This window comes from Echeneis naucrates, chromosome 15 (assembly GCF_900963305.1).
Source record: "Echeneis naucrates chromosome 15, fEcheNa1.1, whole genome shotgun sequence".
Taxonomy (NCBI): Eukaryota; Metazoa; Chordata; class Actinopteri; order Carangiformes; family Echeneidae; genus Echeneis; species Echeneis naucrates.
Window position 1 is genome coordinate 16,559,778 of NC_042525.1, and position 20,753 is coordinate 16,580,530.

A 20,753-nucleotide genomic window follows, 5' to 3' on the forward strand; every position below is an offset into this window, starting at 1 on the left:
CCTGACAATTTGTCAAAACGTTCTGTTGCCGAATAAACTATTTCTTAAAGCTAATATTATACAACCGCAGCTAATGTCGAGTCATCAACTATTATGATGCACATTTCAGTCCAGGACCAGGGAAGGCCAACGGCAGTCCTTCAGATGTGTCTCAGAGAGAGGTGATTGAAATGGACATACACAGAGCCACTGACATCTCTCCTTTTGTGTGTGAATAATCAGCTCGTTGGATTGTTTAATGCTGAAGGAGATGTTACGGTGACGTCCATTTTTAACACTTCTGCAGCTTTGGTTTGAACAAACTTTCCCTTCCAAAAGGAGCGTACATTCATTTATCACATTTGAGACATGTTGAAGACCATTTCAAATGAGGCACATGAGGATAATCACATGCTGGAGCAGCATTTTACACGTGATTATTTTAAATATGTTTTTTCAAATAATTGGATGTGCATGTGTGTTCTTAGCTAACGGTAATGAGACTGAACTAAATGGGCTTTGTATCTTCAGGATTGGTCAGATTCTACCATGCAATAAACGTAAAGTTACAGTGTTAAATATTAAAGTTAAATATTAGTAGAGCTAACTTTTAAGTTAAACCCAACAAACAGATCAGTAAAGAACATCAGCTGATCATATTGTTGTTTACGTCAATTACCACTGAAGCTCAGTTTCAGGCTTCTGTTTGTTACTGTTCTTTCATCTTAACTTCAAATAAATGTCCTGTTCTTCACAAGACCACTCAGGGGTTTAGTTTTCAGTAATAGCAGAGTCTCTCCTTGCACAGTGAAAGTAGTTTTTATGGCCATAGTAGTTTTTACACTAAATCACGAAGCATGAATTGCATTTTGGCAGAAAGCACGGACAATTTATGTGAACTCAAGTATGTGTCAAGTGTTTCCAGTCTGGACATGTGAGATATACAACCTGATCAGAAACAGATGTGTTTTAAAATGAGAAGAGTCTTTGATATCAACTTGTGTATGTGTGTGTGTGAGTTTGTGTATGTTTTTTTCTTGTTTTCTTTTTTTTTTTTTTTTTTCAATTTATGGATCTCTGTGTAAATGTAATCATTTTACTCAGAGTATTATTTACAACTATCCCAGGTTACAGGTTAACTGTCTTCGTTTTGTAGCATGCAGATGGAAGAATTCTACAACGTGAGGTCAAAGGTCAAAAGAGGCTGATAGGATTTTTTTTTTTTTTTTTTATGTTACAATGCATCTTGGTCTTCCCTGCGGTGTCACCTCTGTAGTTTTCCGAAGCGGCCATGTTGGCCCCACAATCCACTGCTCAGTAACAACTGATGAGGCCAGTTGATGTTAACATCGGAGCACTGCGTATCTTTTACAAGCTGTATCCTCACCACTCCCTCACCTAACGTCGACCCCCCCAAAAAAAAAAAAAAAAAAAAAAAAAGACAACCCCAGCGTCTCCTCTCAATCCATCATTCATTCATACTCCTTCTCTCACGGATCATCAGCTTCTTCATTTTCATCCGTCTGTTCTGGAACCAGATTTTGACTTGTCTCTCTGTCAGATTTAAGAGTCCTGCTACCTCCAGGCGCCGGTCTCTGGTCAGGTACATGTTGTAGAGAAACTCCTTCTCCAGCTCCAAGGTCTGGTGTTTGGTGTAGGGACACCTCTTTTTCCGAGTTGACTTGGCGTGGATCCAACTAGCTGATGGATTTTCTGCAGAAGAGACACAGTGGTGTAAAGTTTAACTTTAACCACATTACCATATTTGCTCTCTGCAGGTTAGTGTGTATCTGTGTGTCCGTCCATGCATGTGTGTGTCTGTCTGTAGGCTGTAAACAGTTCAAAGACATTCTCAGAAACAGATTTTATGAGCTTGCAACTTCTGGCTCATTAGAAAAAGAAAACACACTCCTACGAAGACCGTGCTCGATGGTTTCTGTGAGCAGAGATAAAACATCCACAGAGTTTCAGCTCTAGGTTGTATATGACGACATTTCACCCTTACTTCATTTCAATAATTTAGCATAATGTGACAATGTGTTAAATTATGTTAGCAGTTTCTTTTGTGGCTAATAGATCATTTAAGATGAAAATGGCCTGGAAGGACAGGAAGCAGTGATAAATACAGCATTGTATAACCAATAAAAATAGTCTAAATCGCTGCCTGATCTAAGGCAGCGTTGATTAACTGCCAAACTGAGCCTCATTTTTAGAATTATTAAACTGCAGTTGGGGAGGGAGGGATATTTGAACCTTTGGCTGATATGAAATGTTTTATTGGCCACTTAAAAAAATGAAGCAGCTACAGATTGCAATGTGGTCACACATACAGCAACAAGTATATGCTTTTGCAGCCATTCACTCATGTCTTCTTACAATACAGGGCATTCTTCTTGAATTATTTATTTATCACTCATGAAGTGGATTTTCAAGTTGCCTGCATTTACCAGTAAGTCGGCCTTTTAAATTAATCCCATTAAGATTTTGGAAAAAAAAAAGTCATGTTAAATGTATTAATCCAAATTTCTGACATCAAAAGTGGAATAGAAGTTCAAAGATTTTTAGCCTGTTAAACAATGAACCAAAAGTGCTGATTTCCAGGCGGAGATTGTAATCTGATGAACGATTATCAAAAGGAAAAAAAAAAGTGTAGCATTAAGACTAAAAATGTGCAACGAATATAATTCAGCAATGTTCGACCATTTATTTCAAAATATATTTTTTTTGTTACAGTTCACCTGTTTATGCATCCTTATTTTAAACATTTTGCGTATTTTTCCACCCCCAAAATAAAAAAAAGGCCCCCTCACTTGGTGGACGAATACAATCAGAGAAAAATACAATATCAGCCTACCTGCGTTTTTCCCCATAGTGACAAATTGCTAAATAACAGCAATAGCTCCTTAATTATTTTAATGGACAATAAAGTTTTATATTTTACCGTTTACAAGACATTTATAGGGCTATAAAAGTCGCACACAGTTACTTACTTTCTTGGGCCACATTCTCCCTCGCTTTCACACACACACACACACACACACACACATACATACACACACACACACACACACACACAGACACACACACCTGTGTACGGACACTACTTTAACACTAATAACATTCCTGAGTTTGGTCTGTCTTTACCCGGGTCAAGCCGCTGCTGTGTCTTCCTCTCCTCCTCCTCCTCTTTGGGCTCCGGCTTTCTGCCCAGCTCCTCCACTGTGCCGAGCCGCTCCAAGACCACCTCTGTCGGGCTGGCGAAGCTGGAGTCCCCGGGACTGCCGTGTGACGGTGGCGAGCTCTCCGGCTTCACCGCCTCGTACCTCGGGCTGGGGTCGGAGAGGTCCCCCTGAGCTGGGGGGAGACACCCGGGGAAACCGGCCGGGGCTTGAGGCAGAGCGGTCTCCGGGGCGGGAGTGGCCCCCTCCCAGCAGCGGACGAACCTGCTCTCCGGAGCGGCCGAGGATGCGAGGTGGTCGGCGTGTGTCTGAGCCTGCGGGCCGTAATAGGGATGGTGGTGACTCAGGAGGTGATGTGGATGAAAAAGGCCGGGGATGGAGGCACCGGGGGCGGACTGCAGCTGCGGAGAAGAAGACTGGGAGGAAGTGGAGGTGTTTGTCCACGGAGAAAAGCCATTTAAGCTGCTTTGTTTGTTGGAAAAATGTGAGAAATCCGGAATATGTGAGCCGGGAGTCCCCTCCTCCTCCGCTCCCCGGGCTGGCTTTGCGCAGCCGGCTGTCGAACCCTGCAAGCTTCCCGGGATGAAATGTGCACCGTACGGCTCCTCGGTCTGGAGCCCCATCATGGAATAATAATTCGTTAGCGACATGTTTATTTTATTATTTCAATAAAAAGACACTTAAGTGCGACTGTAAAACGTTGGATGGGCTGGTATAGTGGCTTACATCCTCCCCAAAAATGGTAGTAATTTTTTTCCAGCCCTTACCTTCTCCTCGGCTGCCCATTGGTTCAACTGTGGACCACATGGTTAGACTGTATTTACCCAGAATGGCAAATAAATCAAGTCATTCTTTTGTGTTCAGAAATGTGATAGTATGGGCCTTGTAGTCTGCTGCCAGAAGGACGAGGTTGTAGCATATAGGTTTTTAAAACTGGGACTCGAACCACCGTTTCACAAGCTGGATAAAAGGGAGCAAGCTGTTTACAAGGCTGTTTAAAGTGTGTGTGTTCCTTCTGACAGAGCTTGATAATGAATAACTTATTCTTTTATTTCTAATATTTCTAATAAGAGACAATAGTTTTATTGTCCTTAGGGTTCAGTCCTTAGAGGACTGAACTGAACAGACTCACCATGAATGGCGCAAAGTGAGCTTTTTTTAATTTATTAATTAATTTATTTTTTGCATATAGGTCTCCTGGGACTGGCGCCCAAAATCACACTAGGTCAGTTGTCATCAGTGGATTTGTGTGCAAAGACTTTCTGTTGGGTCTCCCTGCAAATTGCAATGCCGTGTAATTTTTTCCTTTATGCTGCTGACTTGCCTCCTTATTGCCATGGCCTATTTCTCTTCTCAGCTACTTCTGTATGCTTTCCTTTAATTAGATTTTATGCTGGTGAAGGAAACATGATTACCACATTTGGGTAACTCGCGCGTTTTTATACTGAGGAGTAATTGTTCTTGTAATAGGACTGGGGAAATCCTTTCTATCTTTCTTGGTTTTTATTTGTCTAATCGGTTATTGGCTCCAGCAGACTCGAGTTATTTGACCATACTGAAGTTTCTGCGTTTATGTGACTTCTTAAATCTTTGAAATTTAAAAGAAGTTCTTATATCTGACTTCATGCCAAAATACCAAGTGAAACACCGTTCGTCTTCGCATACTTTTTTTGCGTGTGTCTGTGCGTGAAAGTGAACGTACATTGGCTGGAGACACAAATGAACTGAGCTCCTTCAGAAAGAGAAAATGTCCCAGACCTCGAACTTAGACCTTGATCCCTGTCTCCTGTGCGTTGCCAGCGCCATCTGCTGCTTTGAAGAGTAGCAACAGGCAGCAACTTCCCAAACTTCGCCATGCGAAGGATTGACACCAACAGCTCGACATGAAGTTGGCCTGTCGGACTTCAGCATAATTGTAGAAATAGAGTATTTCCATGTTCGTGTTAGGATTCTATTTCACGAGTTATATAATACAGGCAGATATCAAACTTAATTTAGAGGCTGCTCTTAAGCGAAGGATTTTCTGCTTTTAAATAAACTTACGTTGCCATTTCAGTTTTTAATTGAAACTTTTAAAGTATATTCTTCAGTCATATAGATAAATCAGTAAATATAGACTAATTCAGTAGCACGGCAAAAGTTTAAACCTTTTTCTTCAACCCAGTTGTAAGTATTTTCTAAAGTTTCCCTTCATTTTGCAGACTGATCCACATACTTAGGGTTTTTGCTCAGTTATTTATCACACATGTAATAACATATTTGCACTCCATGTTTCCCATATTCCAGTTAATTCTCTGTATATAAACATTTGTTTATATTGCATATAAAGCACTGCTGTACATGCTGCTGCTGATGCGGAATAACTTATTCTGCTGTACTTAGTCACACTTCCCCTCTAATTGTAAATATGAATCAATATTGTTATTATTATTATTTCTTTTGCATTTGTTAAATGCATTTATATAGACAACACCATTGAATCTAATCAGATTTTTTTAATCCTTTTAGAATCTGCCTGATTTCTTTTTTTTTTTTTTAATTTCTAAAACATATAATGGTGTATTTCTCACATGATATTTCTCACATGAAAAAAAGATTTGAACACATAAATCACAACTGACTTCACATCACAGATTGGATTTAACACAATCTCATCCTCTGGAAGTATACTATTAGCATGTAAGACACTTTAATGTCTTCTCATTTAAGAAATTGTCAAGTTGATATAATTTCTGGCAGCTGATTAAATTGAAATGAAAAAATTCATGAATCAGTTCCTATTACTGAATTTATCTGGACCCTTAAGGATCCGGGCCAGTAGTGTGTAGCAACGCAGAGACTGAGCTGAAATCTCATTTAAGACATTTTTGCTGCTCTAGTGGAGGAGAATTAAGCTGTTAAAGGATCTTAAATGTTTGCTGTGTAAAGGTTATGCAAGCTCCTATATACATTTATATAACAGCCTATGATATGTAATGAAAGCTGATAGCAGAGTTTGCCATGGTTCATTGCCATTGAAAAGTTTTAAAGATTCATTTATGAAATAAAATAAAAAAATCTGAAAATAACAATATTTTAACATTACTTTCCTGTACTACTTTACTAATGCATGATTTCATATTTATATAGACGTGTGTGTATATATGTCTTTTTAATTGAATTACATGATGTGTATCATCTCTTTATTGTTGTTACTAGGTATTGGCATCACTTCTACTTTTACATTGCCGTTGATTTTATTTGTTCTACAGTTGCAACTCCCTCTCTGCTGCCTGCTGCCTCTGATTTACTAATGTAAATATGAGCTGCTATAAAGAAATTAGGAAGAATTCGTTTAAATAAATAATCTGTCAATAACATCATCTTTCCATGAAGACTTTGTTTATATTATTACAGCTGTAGTTTTATTCGTGTTATTAATTATCCACAGCAGCCTTCCCCTATAGGAGTGCACACATTATAGTTGTTGACACACTTGTTCAGAGGTTACATTTGCTTACAGTTAGATTATAGTGTGTTATGAACCATTTATACATTCTGGTTAATGTTAACACTACACTGCAGTACTTCCATTACTACCACTGTCCCTCTAATGAAATAGCTGTTGCTACAGCTGCTACATTAATACAGCCATTGATATTGACAGATATTATTATAATATCCAAACTGTGTCTTCTGTAATTAGCAGGGCATTATATATATGATATATGATATATATATATATCTTCTAATAGATTCTAATAGATCTATTGCTGTACTAACTACCACAATCGTCCTTTCAGACAAAAAAGTAATTCAATAATAATAAAAAAAAAACCAAAACAAACAAACACGATGGTTCACAATAATGAAAATATTTATAAATAAATCAGTTTGAGACATATCTGCTGCTTAAAAAAACAGTCTTGAACAGGTTTGTACTCAGGTTTTATTGTGGGCTATCAGGCTGAATGCCTTTAGTTCCAAACAGAAACACAATCTCTCCTTTCATCTTCCTGTCTTTCTTTTTGCTTTGCACACAAATACACACTCACGCACAAGCCCACTCACACACAGACAGTGAGTGTGTGAGACAAAGAAAAAGAGAGACAGCAGACTGTCTGAATTGCCCCAATAAAAGTCATTAGGCTGAGGAAATGGTGGTTGTGACGGTGTGGGGTGTTGTGACCGGTTTGCGGTTCAAGGTTCATTAGCAGCCTTGGACTCATTGTGTGTTTCTGTTGTCTGGTCCCGTGTTGTTCAAAGTCTGGGTCGGGACCCCAAAGTGAGAAAAAGAGAGATGATGAGACAAAACCTATTTTCTGCTTTTTTTTTTTTTTTTTCTTTTTAAATTTAGTTTGACACATCCATACTTCTCTTTACTGCCGAATTTTATCCTTACCCTGGGGCAGAATCACCTGCTCTTCAGTTGGTGGGCTGGTGTTTACTATTCAGACATCATGCATTTAAAATGTGAGCAGGCATAAATGTTTGGTTTCAGAAATGATCACACATGACATTTGTGTCGTCATATGACTGACATAAAACACTCAGACTCAGACACCCTGTGTGCTCTGCGGCAAACCTTCATTTCCCAAAGAACATTAGTGCTACACATTTTGAGAAAGTGTCTAAACTGGTTTGTAAATTTCACAACTTGAAGGATTACATTACAAGTTACAAGTTGGTTGCTTGAAGAAACACCCTCTCATCTGGTTGTCAAACATTTTAATGTGTTTAATTTTTTGGAGTGCTCATGTATCAAGATACGACAATATCAGAGTACACACATCACAGAAAAAGTAGCGGATACCAATATAAAAAATGATCTCAAATTTTTCAATGATTATCATTGTGAGCCCAGTTACATTTGGTTTTATGAGGTAATTGTATTGTCATTAGTTATTAATGGACATCAGTTAGAAACACATTTCCATGAACAGACAAAAAGATAGAAAACCGTTTGCTTTAGAAGCTCACAACTCTACTTATGTACAGACACCTTTAGATTGTCAGCAGTGCAAGTAAACACAAAAAAACAATGGACATTATCAGAAATGTAAAGTCCAAGCAGAGACCACAGATAAAAATACAGGCATCCAATGTGTCTCTATTTAGGCTTTTGAACAACGTATGTTCATATTTCTTAGCGTTTATGGAACACGAAGACCTCAGGCAGGAAGTTTCTTCACAGTGGGCCACATGACCTCGGGGGGAAGTCGGATTTAAATAAGGCAAAATGATTTTTTTTTTTTTTTTGGGTGGGGGGTGAAAGATCAAGAAATCAGGCACAAGACAGAATATTTGTTTCTGATGGTATGTTGGTTCTACAGACAGTGCTGTGACAGCGACATGGCACAGGTAGGTTGGGACAGTTTTTTACTTCCTTCATCCCCATCCATCCATCAGAACAGGTGGTATCGTGTGTAGTACTGCAGTCTCTCTCTTTTCAGCTTCTTCTCTTTCATCCTTCTGTTCTGGAACCAAATTTTCACCTGTCTGTGAAAGCAAAGTACATAATAAGGACATGTTGTTCCACTGGGTGGGAAAGAGTTCATTTGAATACATTAGCCTGCGGAGGAACAATGAAAAAACAAAACAAAACTCTATATCTATAAACGCCATTGCATGTAAAAATACAGTAATGCTGCTGTTTTTCATGACACAATAGTCATGATATTTGTCACAATTTTTTTTGGTTAGCCCTAAAAACATGCATACAAGACGAGAAAGAATTGAAGTTAAAAGTGAAGGGACTACCTCTGTAACTAATTATTTGCATGTATTGAATTCACATGAAAATTTTTTTTTCATAATTCTTATCAAGAAAATGAATTTTCTGAATTCTATTATAATGATTTAATTAATAATTAATTTAGAAAAATTGGGCAAATATTTTTTCTACAGTTTAATATATTAATCTCCTGGAAATACTCACCGCACTATGATATAAAACAGAAGAAAAGCTGGAAGAAACAGACATTACAGGAGCTAAAACCACACATGTGGCATGTTTGTCTAAGATATGACTAAATGAGTGATTGATTATTTAGAGTTTCTATTATTTTTGATCATTGATATTATTATAATTTCTATGATTTCTCAACTGTTCGATTATTTGTCTACTGTTGCAGTCCTAATGGTTTCCACCTCTGAGCTGGCCGTTGCTTCACATACAGAAAAATTAAAAAAGCAAAGCCAAATAAAAAGGTTTGATCCATATTTAAAAGCCCTAACTTCCTGCCATGTAAAACAGAGAAAATCGAAAGCCAAAAATAGCACTGATGCTAATCATTCTGCCATTGCCTTCACAGTTGCATTGTACAGGAATGGAATTCAAAAAGTTTGTTAGTGCAGCCAGAGGCTTAGGGGCTCAACATTACACAATACCGAGTTCACCCTAATCATGCCATAACTGACGTGAGGTTAGATGTGTTGCAGTGTCCTTGTCAGCAGCTTGTATTTTACGCTATTCCCATTTCTGTGTGTCAGTCTGAACTTGTATCCAGGCGTAGCCGTTTTTACAATCAAGCAAATATGTTTTCCTTGAAAAATTCTTAAATGAGAAAACATTATGGTAAGCACACACCGGTCTGTCAGGAGCAGCAGGCGGGACAGTTGCATGCGTCTGTCTTTGTTGATGTAAATGTTGAATAGAAACTCTCTCTCCAGCTCTCTGATCTGCTGCTTGGTGTAAGGACAGCGCTTCTTCCTCTTCAGAGAAGGTTCTGCTATAGAAAGGAGATAAAAAAAAAAAAAACGGACGAAGATGAAGTTGAAGAGAACAGCATCTTGACATATGTAATGCTAAAAGAATGTGACATAAAAAGACCAGAAAATAGATTCAAAAAGTTAATGCAGTGAAATAAGTCTGGGGTAATTTCCAGTTTTTTGGAGCAGGGGTCAGAGTGCAGGCCGAAAAGGTCCAACAGAAATTAAACTGACACACAAAAATAAAACCCATGTAAATCTGACTTACTTAAAATGGATCTGGTTCAATTTAAACTTTTAATCTAAGGTGAATGTCAAGGTCTAAATCAAAACTGGGGAGTTCAAGAAGGTGAGACCTTCATGTCGTACATCTGCATAGTGAGGCTGGTTTTATTGAGGCTGTCTGTAAAACATGTTCAGTTTGGTTATTTTCCATGTAGCCTATCTGTAGATTTGCATCCCATAAAATTGGGGGAAGCCAGGCTTATCACACCTGGAATGTATTTTTCGTAGCCTGTGGCTGTGTTTCTTTTTTATTTCAGCAGATAAAATTGCAATCTAACCAACTGGGAGAAAATATCCAATAGGGATATATGAATTTAAATATCTTATTTATTTATTTTGCTTGGCTATTTTTTATGGCTAGGTTGCAGGCCAATATTTATTCCAGCATCCTGCATCCTGTATATTTTGGGGAATAATAATAATAATAATAAAAAAAAAGAAAAATCGTTTTACAGTCTGCAAAAATCAACCTTTGGCTATCAAAAGTGGGTTGATTTTCAGGCTTTTGACTATATTTCATGTAGAGAACTTCTATTTTGATATTCATGGCAGGTAAAATGTTTTTTTGGACACCGAAGTGCCGCCTAGAGTTTAGGCCTATTTCACAACACTGAGAATAATTCGACCAAACGACTAAAGCGACGGATGATAATATGCTTATTGAATGATCTCAAATCAGATCTAGTCTAAGGAATCTGTTGGCTCCACATAGTTCATTTTTGCTAAAGCTCTGTGTGGTTCCTCTAAGAATTAAAACCATTTATACACTCACTCTGCTCCTGCCCGCTGTCTCCTCCGCTGCCGCTGGATGACGGCGCATCCTCCTCGTCCTCCTTCCCGGCCAAAGGTGACGCTGACCCCGCCCTCACGTCGCTGCTCTGTCCGCTGACCCAGCCGGTTCGGCCCGTCTCTCTCTCCCGCTGGTCCTCGGCGGTGGCCCCGGCTCTTGGACTCTCTGCGTCTCCGGCGTATTCGAAGAAGCGGTCGAAGCCCGGCGGGAGGATCCTGCTCCGTCCCGCCGGGAAAACGTGACGTGAGTCCGCGTCGCACGCCGCGTATCTACCGGGGAAACTCCGCGGGTCTCCGCCGAAAGCTTGCGAGTGAAAGCGGTGATCGGACGCACCGTAGGCGTCCCCTCCGTACGGAAAGTAGTCTTTGCCGCCGCTGAGAATGCTTTCTGAGGGGGAAGGTAAGCCCTGGAACTCGGGGTAAACAGCTTCCCAGGAGGTGATGGGGCGGGCCGTCTGGTAGAAGGTCCATTTACCCGGAGGAGGATACTGCTGGAGCGGGTCGTGGCAGCAGTGGCCCCGGTACTCCGACAGTCCTCTCCCCGGAGCGGAGCCGCTCTCCGTTAAAAAGGCTGGAGTGATGGAGCCAAAGTCAGGCTTTGACGTGTATGTGCAGCTTGGTAAATACATGGAGGATGGCGACAGTTTTTTTTTTTGTTTGTTTGTTTGTTTTTTGTTGTTGTTGTTGTTGTTGTTTTTTTTTTGCAATTTTCCCACGCTGTGCTTTGAAAAAAAAATAATTTATATTTAACTCTCCCTCTGTGTCCACACCAGGGACAGCAAATAAATCGTTCCCCTATGTAACAATCAATATAAACTTCATGTAAACTGAGCTCTACATCATGGCACGAGCTCTGAAAGTTGAAGCAATAGATACGGGATATAAACACAAAGCCCAACTCCAGGTTTCTGCAAACCTCCCTGAAAAGTGGGTCGGTAGTTAGAAAAACATTGTCTTTGAGCATGTGCCTGCCCAAACTGGATCTGCTGAGTACACTTCAACCTAAAGGCTGGGCTGCATGGTTTTGTAGTCAGGCCATGTCAAATCCAAGCCTGGCCAGCCCCGGATACACACACACAAACACACTCTCTCTCACACACACACACACACAACCAAGCACAACCTACAGTTAGTGCTACAGTTAATCCTTTATGGTATGCCCAATAAAATATGAATACATTTTCTGAAGTTAACATCACAATTTGAATCTTGGAGGGAAAAACAAAAAGACTTATGTAGCATGTAGCATGTAAGCGTAATTTTTTTGGTTTTTAGCAAATGGACATTTCTCTTGCATGAAGAGGGATGAATGCGGATGTGTGCCCGTCGTGGGATATCTTGGACATTTTCATCTCATATAATCACGCCTGGATGTTCAAAGCCAGTTTCAGAGGTGGCTTGTTGGAAAGAAAGACACACAAACAAGAAGCAGAAAGAAGCAGAAAAAGGAAATGCTTTAAAGACTGGGCATTTATCAGAGAGGCTTTGCAGCACTAAATGTACGTGGTAAGAACGTTTTAAAACGTTCTGATCCTCTGTGATTGTCCTTTTTGACTTATATGTAAAAGCTGAGTCCACTTCAAGGGAAACATATCAGCATCAGCAACTGAGATCAATTGGAAGAATGAAAGCTGCTTGGCATCTGTTTTGCTTCCTATTGTCTTGAAATATTGTTCCCCAACAGAATGGCTATAATATATTATATGTTCTCACAACCTTCTGGGCAGCAGCTTAAATAAAAATGTATCAGGGTAAAAGTGCATACATAAATGTTTTCAAATGTATCCAAAAAATACAGTTAATAACATAATCAATAATAACAGCCGTATAGCAACAGTGGTAGCTGCAGCTACCCAGCAGGAGCTGGTGTAGGAACAGATAAATTTCCCCATAACTGGGGCCCATCACTCTTCATAAATAAATACCGATTTAAAGTAGTTCTGGAAGAACTGTTGCAGCAGTAGAACATCCAGTGCAGGTAACAGATAAGTTATTGATCAGAGGTAGTGGTACATTGCCTTCTGTCTTAATGAGGTACTGTGGCCTATATAACAGCTCTACGCTCGAAGGGGAAGTTCCCAATTACTGTCTATGAATATGTGTCACTCCGGAAGCCATTTCCTTAATTCATTACAAGGATATTTAACAGACACACATCTGTGTGCTGTCCTGATGGGAAGGTCAAAGACACTCTATGTTGTCTTTTTGATGTTCCCAATAGACCCTATGATGTGTTCAAGTCTGATGCACCATTTGATTGGCTCATGTACACTGCTGATTGAATGCGAGTGTGGCGGCTGTGACAGAAATGCAACAGAAAAGAAATGCCTCTTTGAAGCGGATTAAAGTGTTTTAACATGTGCGCAAGTACACACACACGCAGATACACACTCACCATATTGAAGGTCATAATATATAATATGTTCTCACAACCTACCACATAAAAGAAGGATCGAAAGAACCCAGGACCATCTAACGAGCGAATCCAAATGGTGCAATAGCTTTCAATATCACACAAACCCACAAGCCTTTAAACAAAAGCAGAAAACTGGACTCCTAACTGAAGTCAAAATAAATAAATGAACTGCATATTAATCATAACATGACAAAAGGCTTTGTGTTGTGAGGAGCTGGACTCTCTTTCCTTTCTACTTTGTATAGCCTGTGAACATATTTCAACACATGCTGTAAATGTGCTAGGGACATAAATCATGACTTCAATTGCCATTCGTGATATTCTGTTACTGGATACAAACCAATGCCATGACAAATACATCACATCTATCTATCTAGCTATATATCTATGGCAGCATTGCATCTGTAACAAATGCTGGTGTGTCATGGCAGTATATAGTATAAGTATAACTGATAAAATTAAAACTGACTCCTCTCTGTATAGTGTTGTTGTTTGTGGTCATGTCTCATAAATAAGGGTGTAAGCGCACTGCAGCATAAATCAAAGCAAGGATATGAACTTTTCTGCTCAGCATTTAGCACTAATTTTAGATGAACTACATTAGAAACCTCTTAGGCCTCGAGAGCTATAAATATTTTAGTAATCTATGGGGATTTTCCTATTTATTACATGAAAATTTTTATGCCAGATCAAAACACTGTTTCACAGCTAGATGAAACATGTGCTGTCCTGATGGATAGGCAATCTACTTTAACGCATTTCAAAAACCCCTTCTGGTTCTGATTCTATTATCTTATTGAACATGGCATACACTTATCACTTGAGCATATCCCCGCGATTCATCCCAGAAAACCCATGATGGCCTCAAATAAATATACTGTTTCAGAAGGCAACTGCTGTCTCTTCCTCAGCATTTAAGCCTTGAGGTACCATGTGCAGCCTTGTTTTTAATATGCAGAGGGTTATGTCAGGTTGTGTTTGAAAAAAACAAACAAAACTAATCCACTACAGTGAAAAGAAATACAGCAGACAATTGGTTTCCTGAAAGACATAAGAGCCTGGACAACACATTATAGCCACAAGCACATTATTTAATGGCATAATTATTCTATATCTTATTGTCCTGCCCTTCAGCACTATCATTAGGAATCTCATATTCATCTTTGACCAGGATGTTATATAACTCCTATTGCAATTCCTTCTTATTTGTGATGTATAGAAAATAAATGTAAAATCTTTTAAACCCAAAGGAATCCTGCAAAGTGGTCAGACACCGTCAGATCTTAAAGAGCTCATTGTAATAGACCCGTTGGAACACAGGCCTCCCAGAATGCAAGTGTACTTGTGCTTCATATCGCCTTAGAGCTGTCAGCCATCAGGCTCCTTTGCTGAAGGACCACCATTCTCTTCGGGTTATTACACACTCAGTACTAAATACATTACAATTTCCAAAATAAAAAAAAAAGGGATTTTGGAATATTTTTCAGATCCATTAAAAAACTGAGCAACTTAAATATCACACTGACATGAATATCCAGACCCTTTGTGATGACACTTCAAATTTAGCTGAGGTGGCTGCCTCTTGATCACCTCTGAGATGATTCTACATCTTTGTTGGGAGTCCTTTTGTGGTAAGTTGGTTATGATTTCAGAAAGGGACAGCCCTATGCATTTTAAAGTTTTGCAGATGAAAATACATAAACCAAACCATGGAATTTGAGAGCTACCTGCTGACTTCAGACAGGATTGTGTTCACGTGGAAGGCTGCAAAAATATTTCTGCACCGCTGAAATATCCACATTGGCCTTCATAATTTTTAGATGGAAGAAGTCTGGAACAACCAGACCTCTGTAGAACTGGTCGAGTAATCACTGAACAGGAGCCTGTAAGAGATCACCAAGAACCTGACAGAGCTGGTGAGGATCTGCAGGGAATTGCATAAATTCTGGATGCGTCATAGCCATGAACTCTCAAAGCTGTAATCGCTGCCAAAGGTACTTTAACTAAAGGGTCTGAATACTTGTGCCAATGTGATATTTCAGCATTTTTTTCCTTTATGGGCTTTTGAGAGTGGAAAATAACAAAATGTGAAAAAGGTGAAGGAGGCTGACTACTTTGTAAATGCTCTGTATTAATTATAATGTGACAAAAGGCTTTGTGGAGGTGAGGAGCTGAATTCTCTCTTTCCCCTCCTCCTCGTGTAACCTGTCAACATATTTCATTAGCGACCGTAAATGTGTTGGGGATGTAAATCACTGCCTCACTGATGTAGTGTTGCAGGACTACAAGCTACTGTCATGAAATATTGTGCACATTGACAGCATGTATAGTTACATATGTGCGGCTGTATGTATTTTTGTAGTTAGTTTTTCATGACTGCTAGATCATTTCCAAAACCAATGTCCCCGTCAACTAATAGGCTTTTGTAACAGGAAATGTTTGGGCAAACGCAGATGCCAACAATGAAATTATGACTGTGTTGGTTGGTATATGCAGATGTTTGGGGTGTCAGCTTATTGCAATTTATGCTAAAGCCTTTCACCACCAGTAGTGCCTGATGGTGCTGTTGAACTTTACTTCTCCATAACTGGTCACCCTGACTGAGACACATGAGCGGTGAACTTGCACCAAATATGGCCTTTTTAAAATAGTCTACACCAATTCAGATATTTAAATGCAGCATTTAGGAGACAACTTGAATGGACAGTGTCTAATACTACACAGGGGATCATTCGTTTGCTTCTCCAACCGTCTCTGCTCCCATTCCCATATTTTAATATAGCCCATTTCCCAATAAAAGCTGTTCTCATTCACATTCTATTATGTCGCATGTGCACATGCTACAGATGATGAAACGAGTTTCAAATAGTAACTGAAGTGCATGTAATTAAGACAACATGGCAACTTTCAAGCAAGTGGCAACCCTGCATGAGGTCACCCGGTGGTTTGTGGAAGCCGGAGTTTGTAATTTGGGCCATCCTGTTTTGTGTTTTGTTGTTTAAAAAAAAAAAAAGAGGATGAAGGTGAAGCTGAGGAGCAGTGAGGGTGGCTCTGACCTGCTCTGTCCCTGTTTTTGGTCTGGCATACAGTAGCCACGCCCTCATGAATACCCGTCTTTATGGTCTATTTTCCTCAAAATGGGAACATCGTTTAGAAATGAGTATCAGGTTGTTTTGAAGAAAAAACTAGAGACTGAGACCATAAACTCTAAAGGAAAATTTTTACTGAGCCAGCAGGTCCATTTTTCCATTGACTTCAGTTCCACCTAACTTCTGTTTGCAACAGCTGGAGTCCAGCCCTGTTGTCATTAGACAGAATGCAGTTTTTGGGCTCCTCTGCATTTACTTCACTTTTTGGCCATTGGATCAATGTCCAATTTATTTGACAGTCAACTGTTCCAGGTCATCTCCAAGCTGCTGCTCTGCACTGCTAAAATCCTGATTTTATAACCAGGACATCATCTTACGAAATTGTAAAATAACGTACCTCTAAAATGATCACTCTCTTAGTCTGTCTCTCCCTAACTACTGATGATTTTCTTCTGAGTAGCCAAGGTTCTCCATAAATGCTCTAGATTTAGCTTTGACTGTATATGTGTCTTAAAAAATCCCTAAATCTATCAAGGCTGTAAGTGAATCATGCCAGAAAACGCTGCAGATAAACACCACCCAATAGAAATTGTTTGCTAGTTTATTTTGAAAGATCAGCAGCCAATGGGAAAAGCCCAACTCAGTCACAAGACATCCAACTAGTCAGTGCTGAAGCTATGAAGATCAGTCAGTCATTTGCAGACTTGAACTGCACAGGCCCCACAGATACAGTCAAACCAGAAATGAGCAGTCACCGTTTCTTTAGACTGTGATCACAGTGCAGCCCACAGCAATCTAGTGAGAGTGAACTTTTCTGTGTAATATTTCAGACTTCTAGCACTAACCTTCAGGTGACTTGTGGACTTTTAGGGCATTACATATCATAGACAGATCCTTCATGAGCTACACCAGCAAGCCCTCAGGAAAGAGAGGTTACGATCTTCCTGCCCTATAAAGATCTTAGTGGTATGCGGGGACTTTCCCATTTATTACATGCAAATACTCTTGTCTGATTAAAAGAAGCACAAGGGAAACTGAAGGAAACACGTACTGTGCTAATGTCAAAGGCATCTACTTCAACAGCTGCCCTGTCTCTGGTCTCCACACTGGAGCTCATCACTGCTGCTCATCCCAGGAAACCGTGATGAGGACGAGGGCTGCCTTTGCAGTCAGCCTGAGCTCTGCTAGTGCTGGACAGCACATGATAACTTGTTGTGTTCCAAATGAATATACCAACAAAGTTAAAGGAAACACAGCATGGGACAATATAGTCAAATGTTTTTGTGTTTTAGCTAATTTTTTGCTTGTTTTCGGCAGGCTTCCAGAGAATACCATGAAGAACGAATAAAGGCCATGTCACGAGGTAAACCATGCATTGTTGGACTCGTTGAATATTTGATCTAGCCCGATAAATGGGCGGATTTAGACCATAAATTCTGTCTTTGTGTTATTTTAAATGTTTGTGAATAAATAACACATGCACCTTTAAAAATGACCACAATTCCTTTTTCTCTTATTCAGTCTATTACTAAAATATGAGCATCATCATTATTTTTAGTATTATCATAATTATTCTTATCAACACTGGTTGTGCATATACATAAACACATTTATCCATTTATATTTTTAGAGGTACAAGTGAAACCAACATTCACATTATTGGAAGCTAAAAATCAACTCCTTTCATTATTCCAATCAAATCATCAACTATTCAGTATTAGATTAATCCAAAGTATCTTCTTTCACATCTTTAACTTTTAAATAACCATTAAATTTCCACGTGTTAAACATTCTTAAATAAAGAAACCCTAACCCTAACCCTAACCCTAACCCAAACTTCTGAGAGCTTTCTTCTTTTTTTCTTTTAGCTGATTTGTTTTTTGCTGTCACGTTATTTAGTACTACTATGTCATATAGCTGTGTAATTATTATTAGAATGATATTTTTTTTTCATGTAAAATTAACGAATCAAAATCGTTTTCAGCAACTTTGTATTTTTTATGCCAAAGGTAGAATTTAATGCATTCCAGGGTTTAGTGGAAATCCTCTGCCTATAGCGATGATCTGCTGAAGGCGAATGAAAGAGTGAAGATGAGTATTTAGAGAGAGCGCCCGAAGCGCTGGGATGGAGACAAACACCAGCAAACACAGCCATCAAAGGAAGAACACAACACAAAGACGTGAGAGAGAAATAGCAGCGGGTGTGAATGACGGAGTGAGGAAACAAACAGGGCTGTTATGGAGAATTACCTTTTTGTTACTGTAAGGCCGAGCAGCAATATGTCCAGACCTCATTCACAGTCTCTGAGTCCACCTGGACATCTGTCCCAAAGCAGGAGCCCCGTTTTATGACAGACACAGACTGACTGTCAAGTCCAATAAATGGCACCCCTTCTTCCCCAAAAAAGACCTTAAGCGTCTTTGGACCGTGTCCCGTCTTCAAAGGTCCAGACAGCAAATGGTGACATGTGGCCTTTCACTCTCACTGCGGCCTGTGAGGAACCTGATGAGACAACGACCAGACTGACGTCTAACTGCTGCGGCTCCACAGTCTTCCAACGAATTTAATCAACTCAATAAACACGTTAACCTGAAGTAAAGCTGCGCTCCAAACAAACAAGAGACCCAGATTGAATCATCTATTTGTTGTTAAATATATTTATTAAAACGAACAGATATGTCGGAGAAGGTTACTGTGTTAATTCTACGTGTTTGCGTTTTATCGCCTTATTTTTCTGATGCGCTGTTTGAAATTGAACTTTGACACACTGCGGAACAAAAGCTACTGCAGAGCCGACGTGTAGCCGGCCTTGTGTTTGGACACACCGGGCTGATGAAGGGTGCTTAACGGCAAATATGAGAGAAAATGAAAATTTGTGAACCATTAAATACAAAAAGAGCGTAATCTCGAAATGGTCTCGTCGCTTCTGAATTTGAAAATCACCCACCGATAGTATATTTAATTTTTTAATTTAATGGACAGACATTTTAGAAGAATAATCCAATAATTGGCCTCCTTTATTTTATTGTATTTAATTTTTTCTGATAGCCGACATGATGTGATTACTGGTCGGTGTCCTGTGGCTTTGCAACCATCCATTTGCCCCACCGCACCCACGCTACAACGCTTGTGTATGTACTCTGTGTAAGTGGGGTAAGAGGGAGTGGGAAAGGTCCCCGATGTTCATTTCCATTCAGTGTTTAATTTATTACGGGTTAATGAATCGGAAATAACATCAGCATCGGGATTACTCATCATAATATACATCAACATATTGTGTATGCGAATGTATGTGTGTGTGTCGGGCAGAAAGAGGGTAGAGGCAGACGAGAGAGAGAGGGAGAGAGGGAGAGAGAGTTTTATTAGGCCCATAATTCTTCAGACTCCAGAGGAAGCTGTAAGCATTAAAACTGAAGGCCAGATCTCTGCACACGGCAGCTTAATCTGAAACAGCTCTGACGGGACTGAAGAACATGCTGCTGATTATTAGAAAGATGCCACAATCTTACATGCTCAATAATGAGTTAACACTTGTGAGTTTTAGAAGCTGAACCGGGCCCGACTTTGTTATTATGCAATTTTGTGATATTTTGCATATTTATTTGTTGTTGGAATAAACAATTTGATGAGGATATGAAAGAATTAAACTCAATATGTATGTTTGAGGTACAGGGCTGCCTCACCTGTTAATATAGTAAGAAACTTCACCCTGAAAGGAAAAACTTCTAATTCAAAATATTTTTTACAAGACGTTGTATTAACGTATATTATGAATGAGGTTAAATGTAATCTAAATGCAATGTGTGTCAGCATTCCCTTGAGATGCATGTACTGAACTGTTTAACTACATCAGTGTGACAGTTTACTGACAACTTAATAAAATTATAAACCCAGTTCTGTGCTTGGGCGGCATAATGGTTAACGCTGTTGCCCCACAACAAAAAGGTCGTTGGTTCGGTTCCCGGGTGTCTCTGCTTTCTCTGCAGTTTACGCGTTAGTTTCCTCCGGTCACTCGGTGGCTCCAAATTTTCCGTGAGTGGTGTTTGGTCTCTGCCTCTGCGTGTTGGCCCTGCGATGCACTGGACCTGTCTATTGATCTGGGCTCACACGAAGATAAGCGGTAGAATTTGAATGAATGTTCATTTGACACATCGGCTTACACTGAGCGGAGCACGAAAAAATGAACGACCACATGATAATAATGAAATTGCGACATCTAGGGGTTAATTTTAAAATGCAAACTGCATGGATCTCAGGTCTTCAGGCATTCTGCTGTTGTAATCGGATGTCCTTGTCTTCGATCTTACTTCATTTACATTTTTACA

At 39.5% G+C, this 20,753-nt stretch overlaps 2 protein-coding genes across 2 annotated transcripts; both read right to left on the reverse strand.

The window, feature by feature from the left end:
- Window positions 1-1,447: 1,447 nt before the first annotated feature.
- LOC115055486 (homeobox protein Hox-D9b-like) lies at window positions 1,448-3,808 on the reverse strand. Its single transcript, XM_029521333.1, has 2 exons — window positions 3,124-3,808; window positions 1,448-1,692 (listed from the first exon to the last, which is right to left on the reverse strand). Exons 1-2 carry the CDS (start codon window positions 3,806-3,808, stop codon window positions 1,448-1,450), a joined length of 930 nt encoding a protein of 309 aa, XP_029377193.1.
- Window positions 3,809-8,542: 4,734 nt separating this feature from the next.
- On the reverse strand, window positions 8,543-11,551 carry LOC115055813 (homeobox protein Hox-D11b-like). Its single transcript, XM_029521840.1, has 3 exons — window positions 10,906-11,551; window positions 9,727-9,868; window positions 8,543-8,636 (listed from the first exon to the last, which is right to left on the reverse strand). Exons 1-3 carry the CDS (start codon window positions 11,549-11,551, stop codon window positions 8,543-8,545), a joined length of 882 nt encoding a protein of 293 aa, XP_029377700.1.
- Window positions 11,552-20,753: the final 9,202 nt, after the last annotated feature.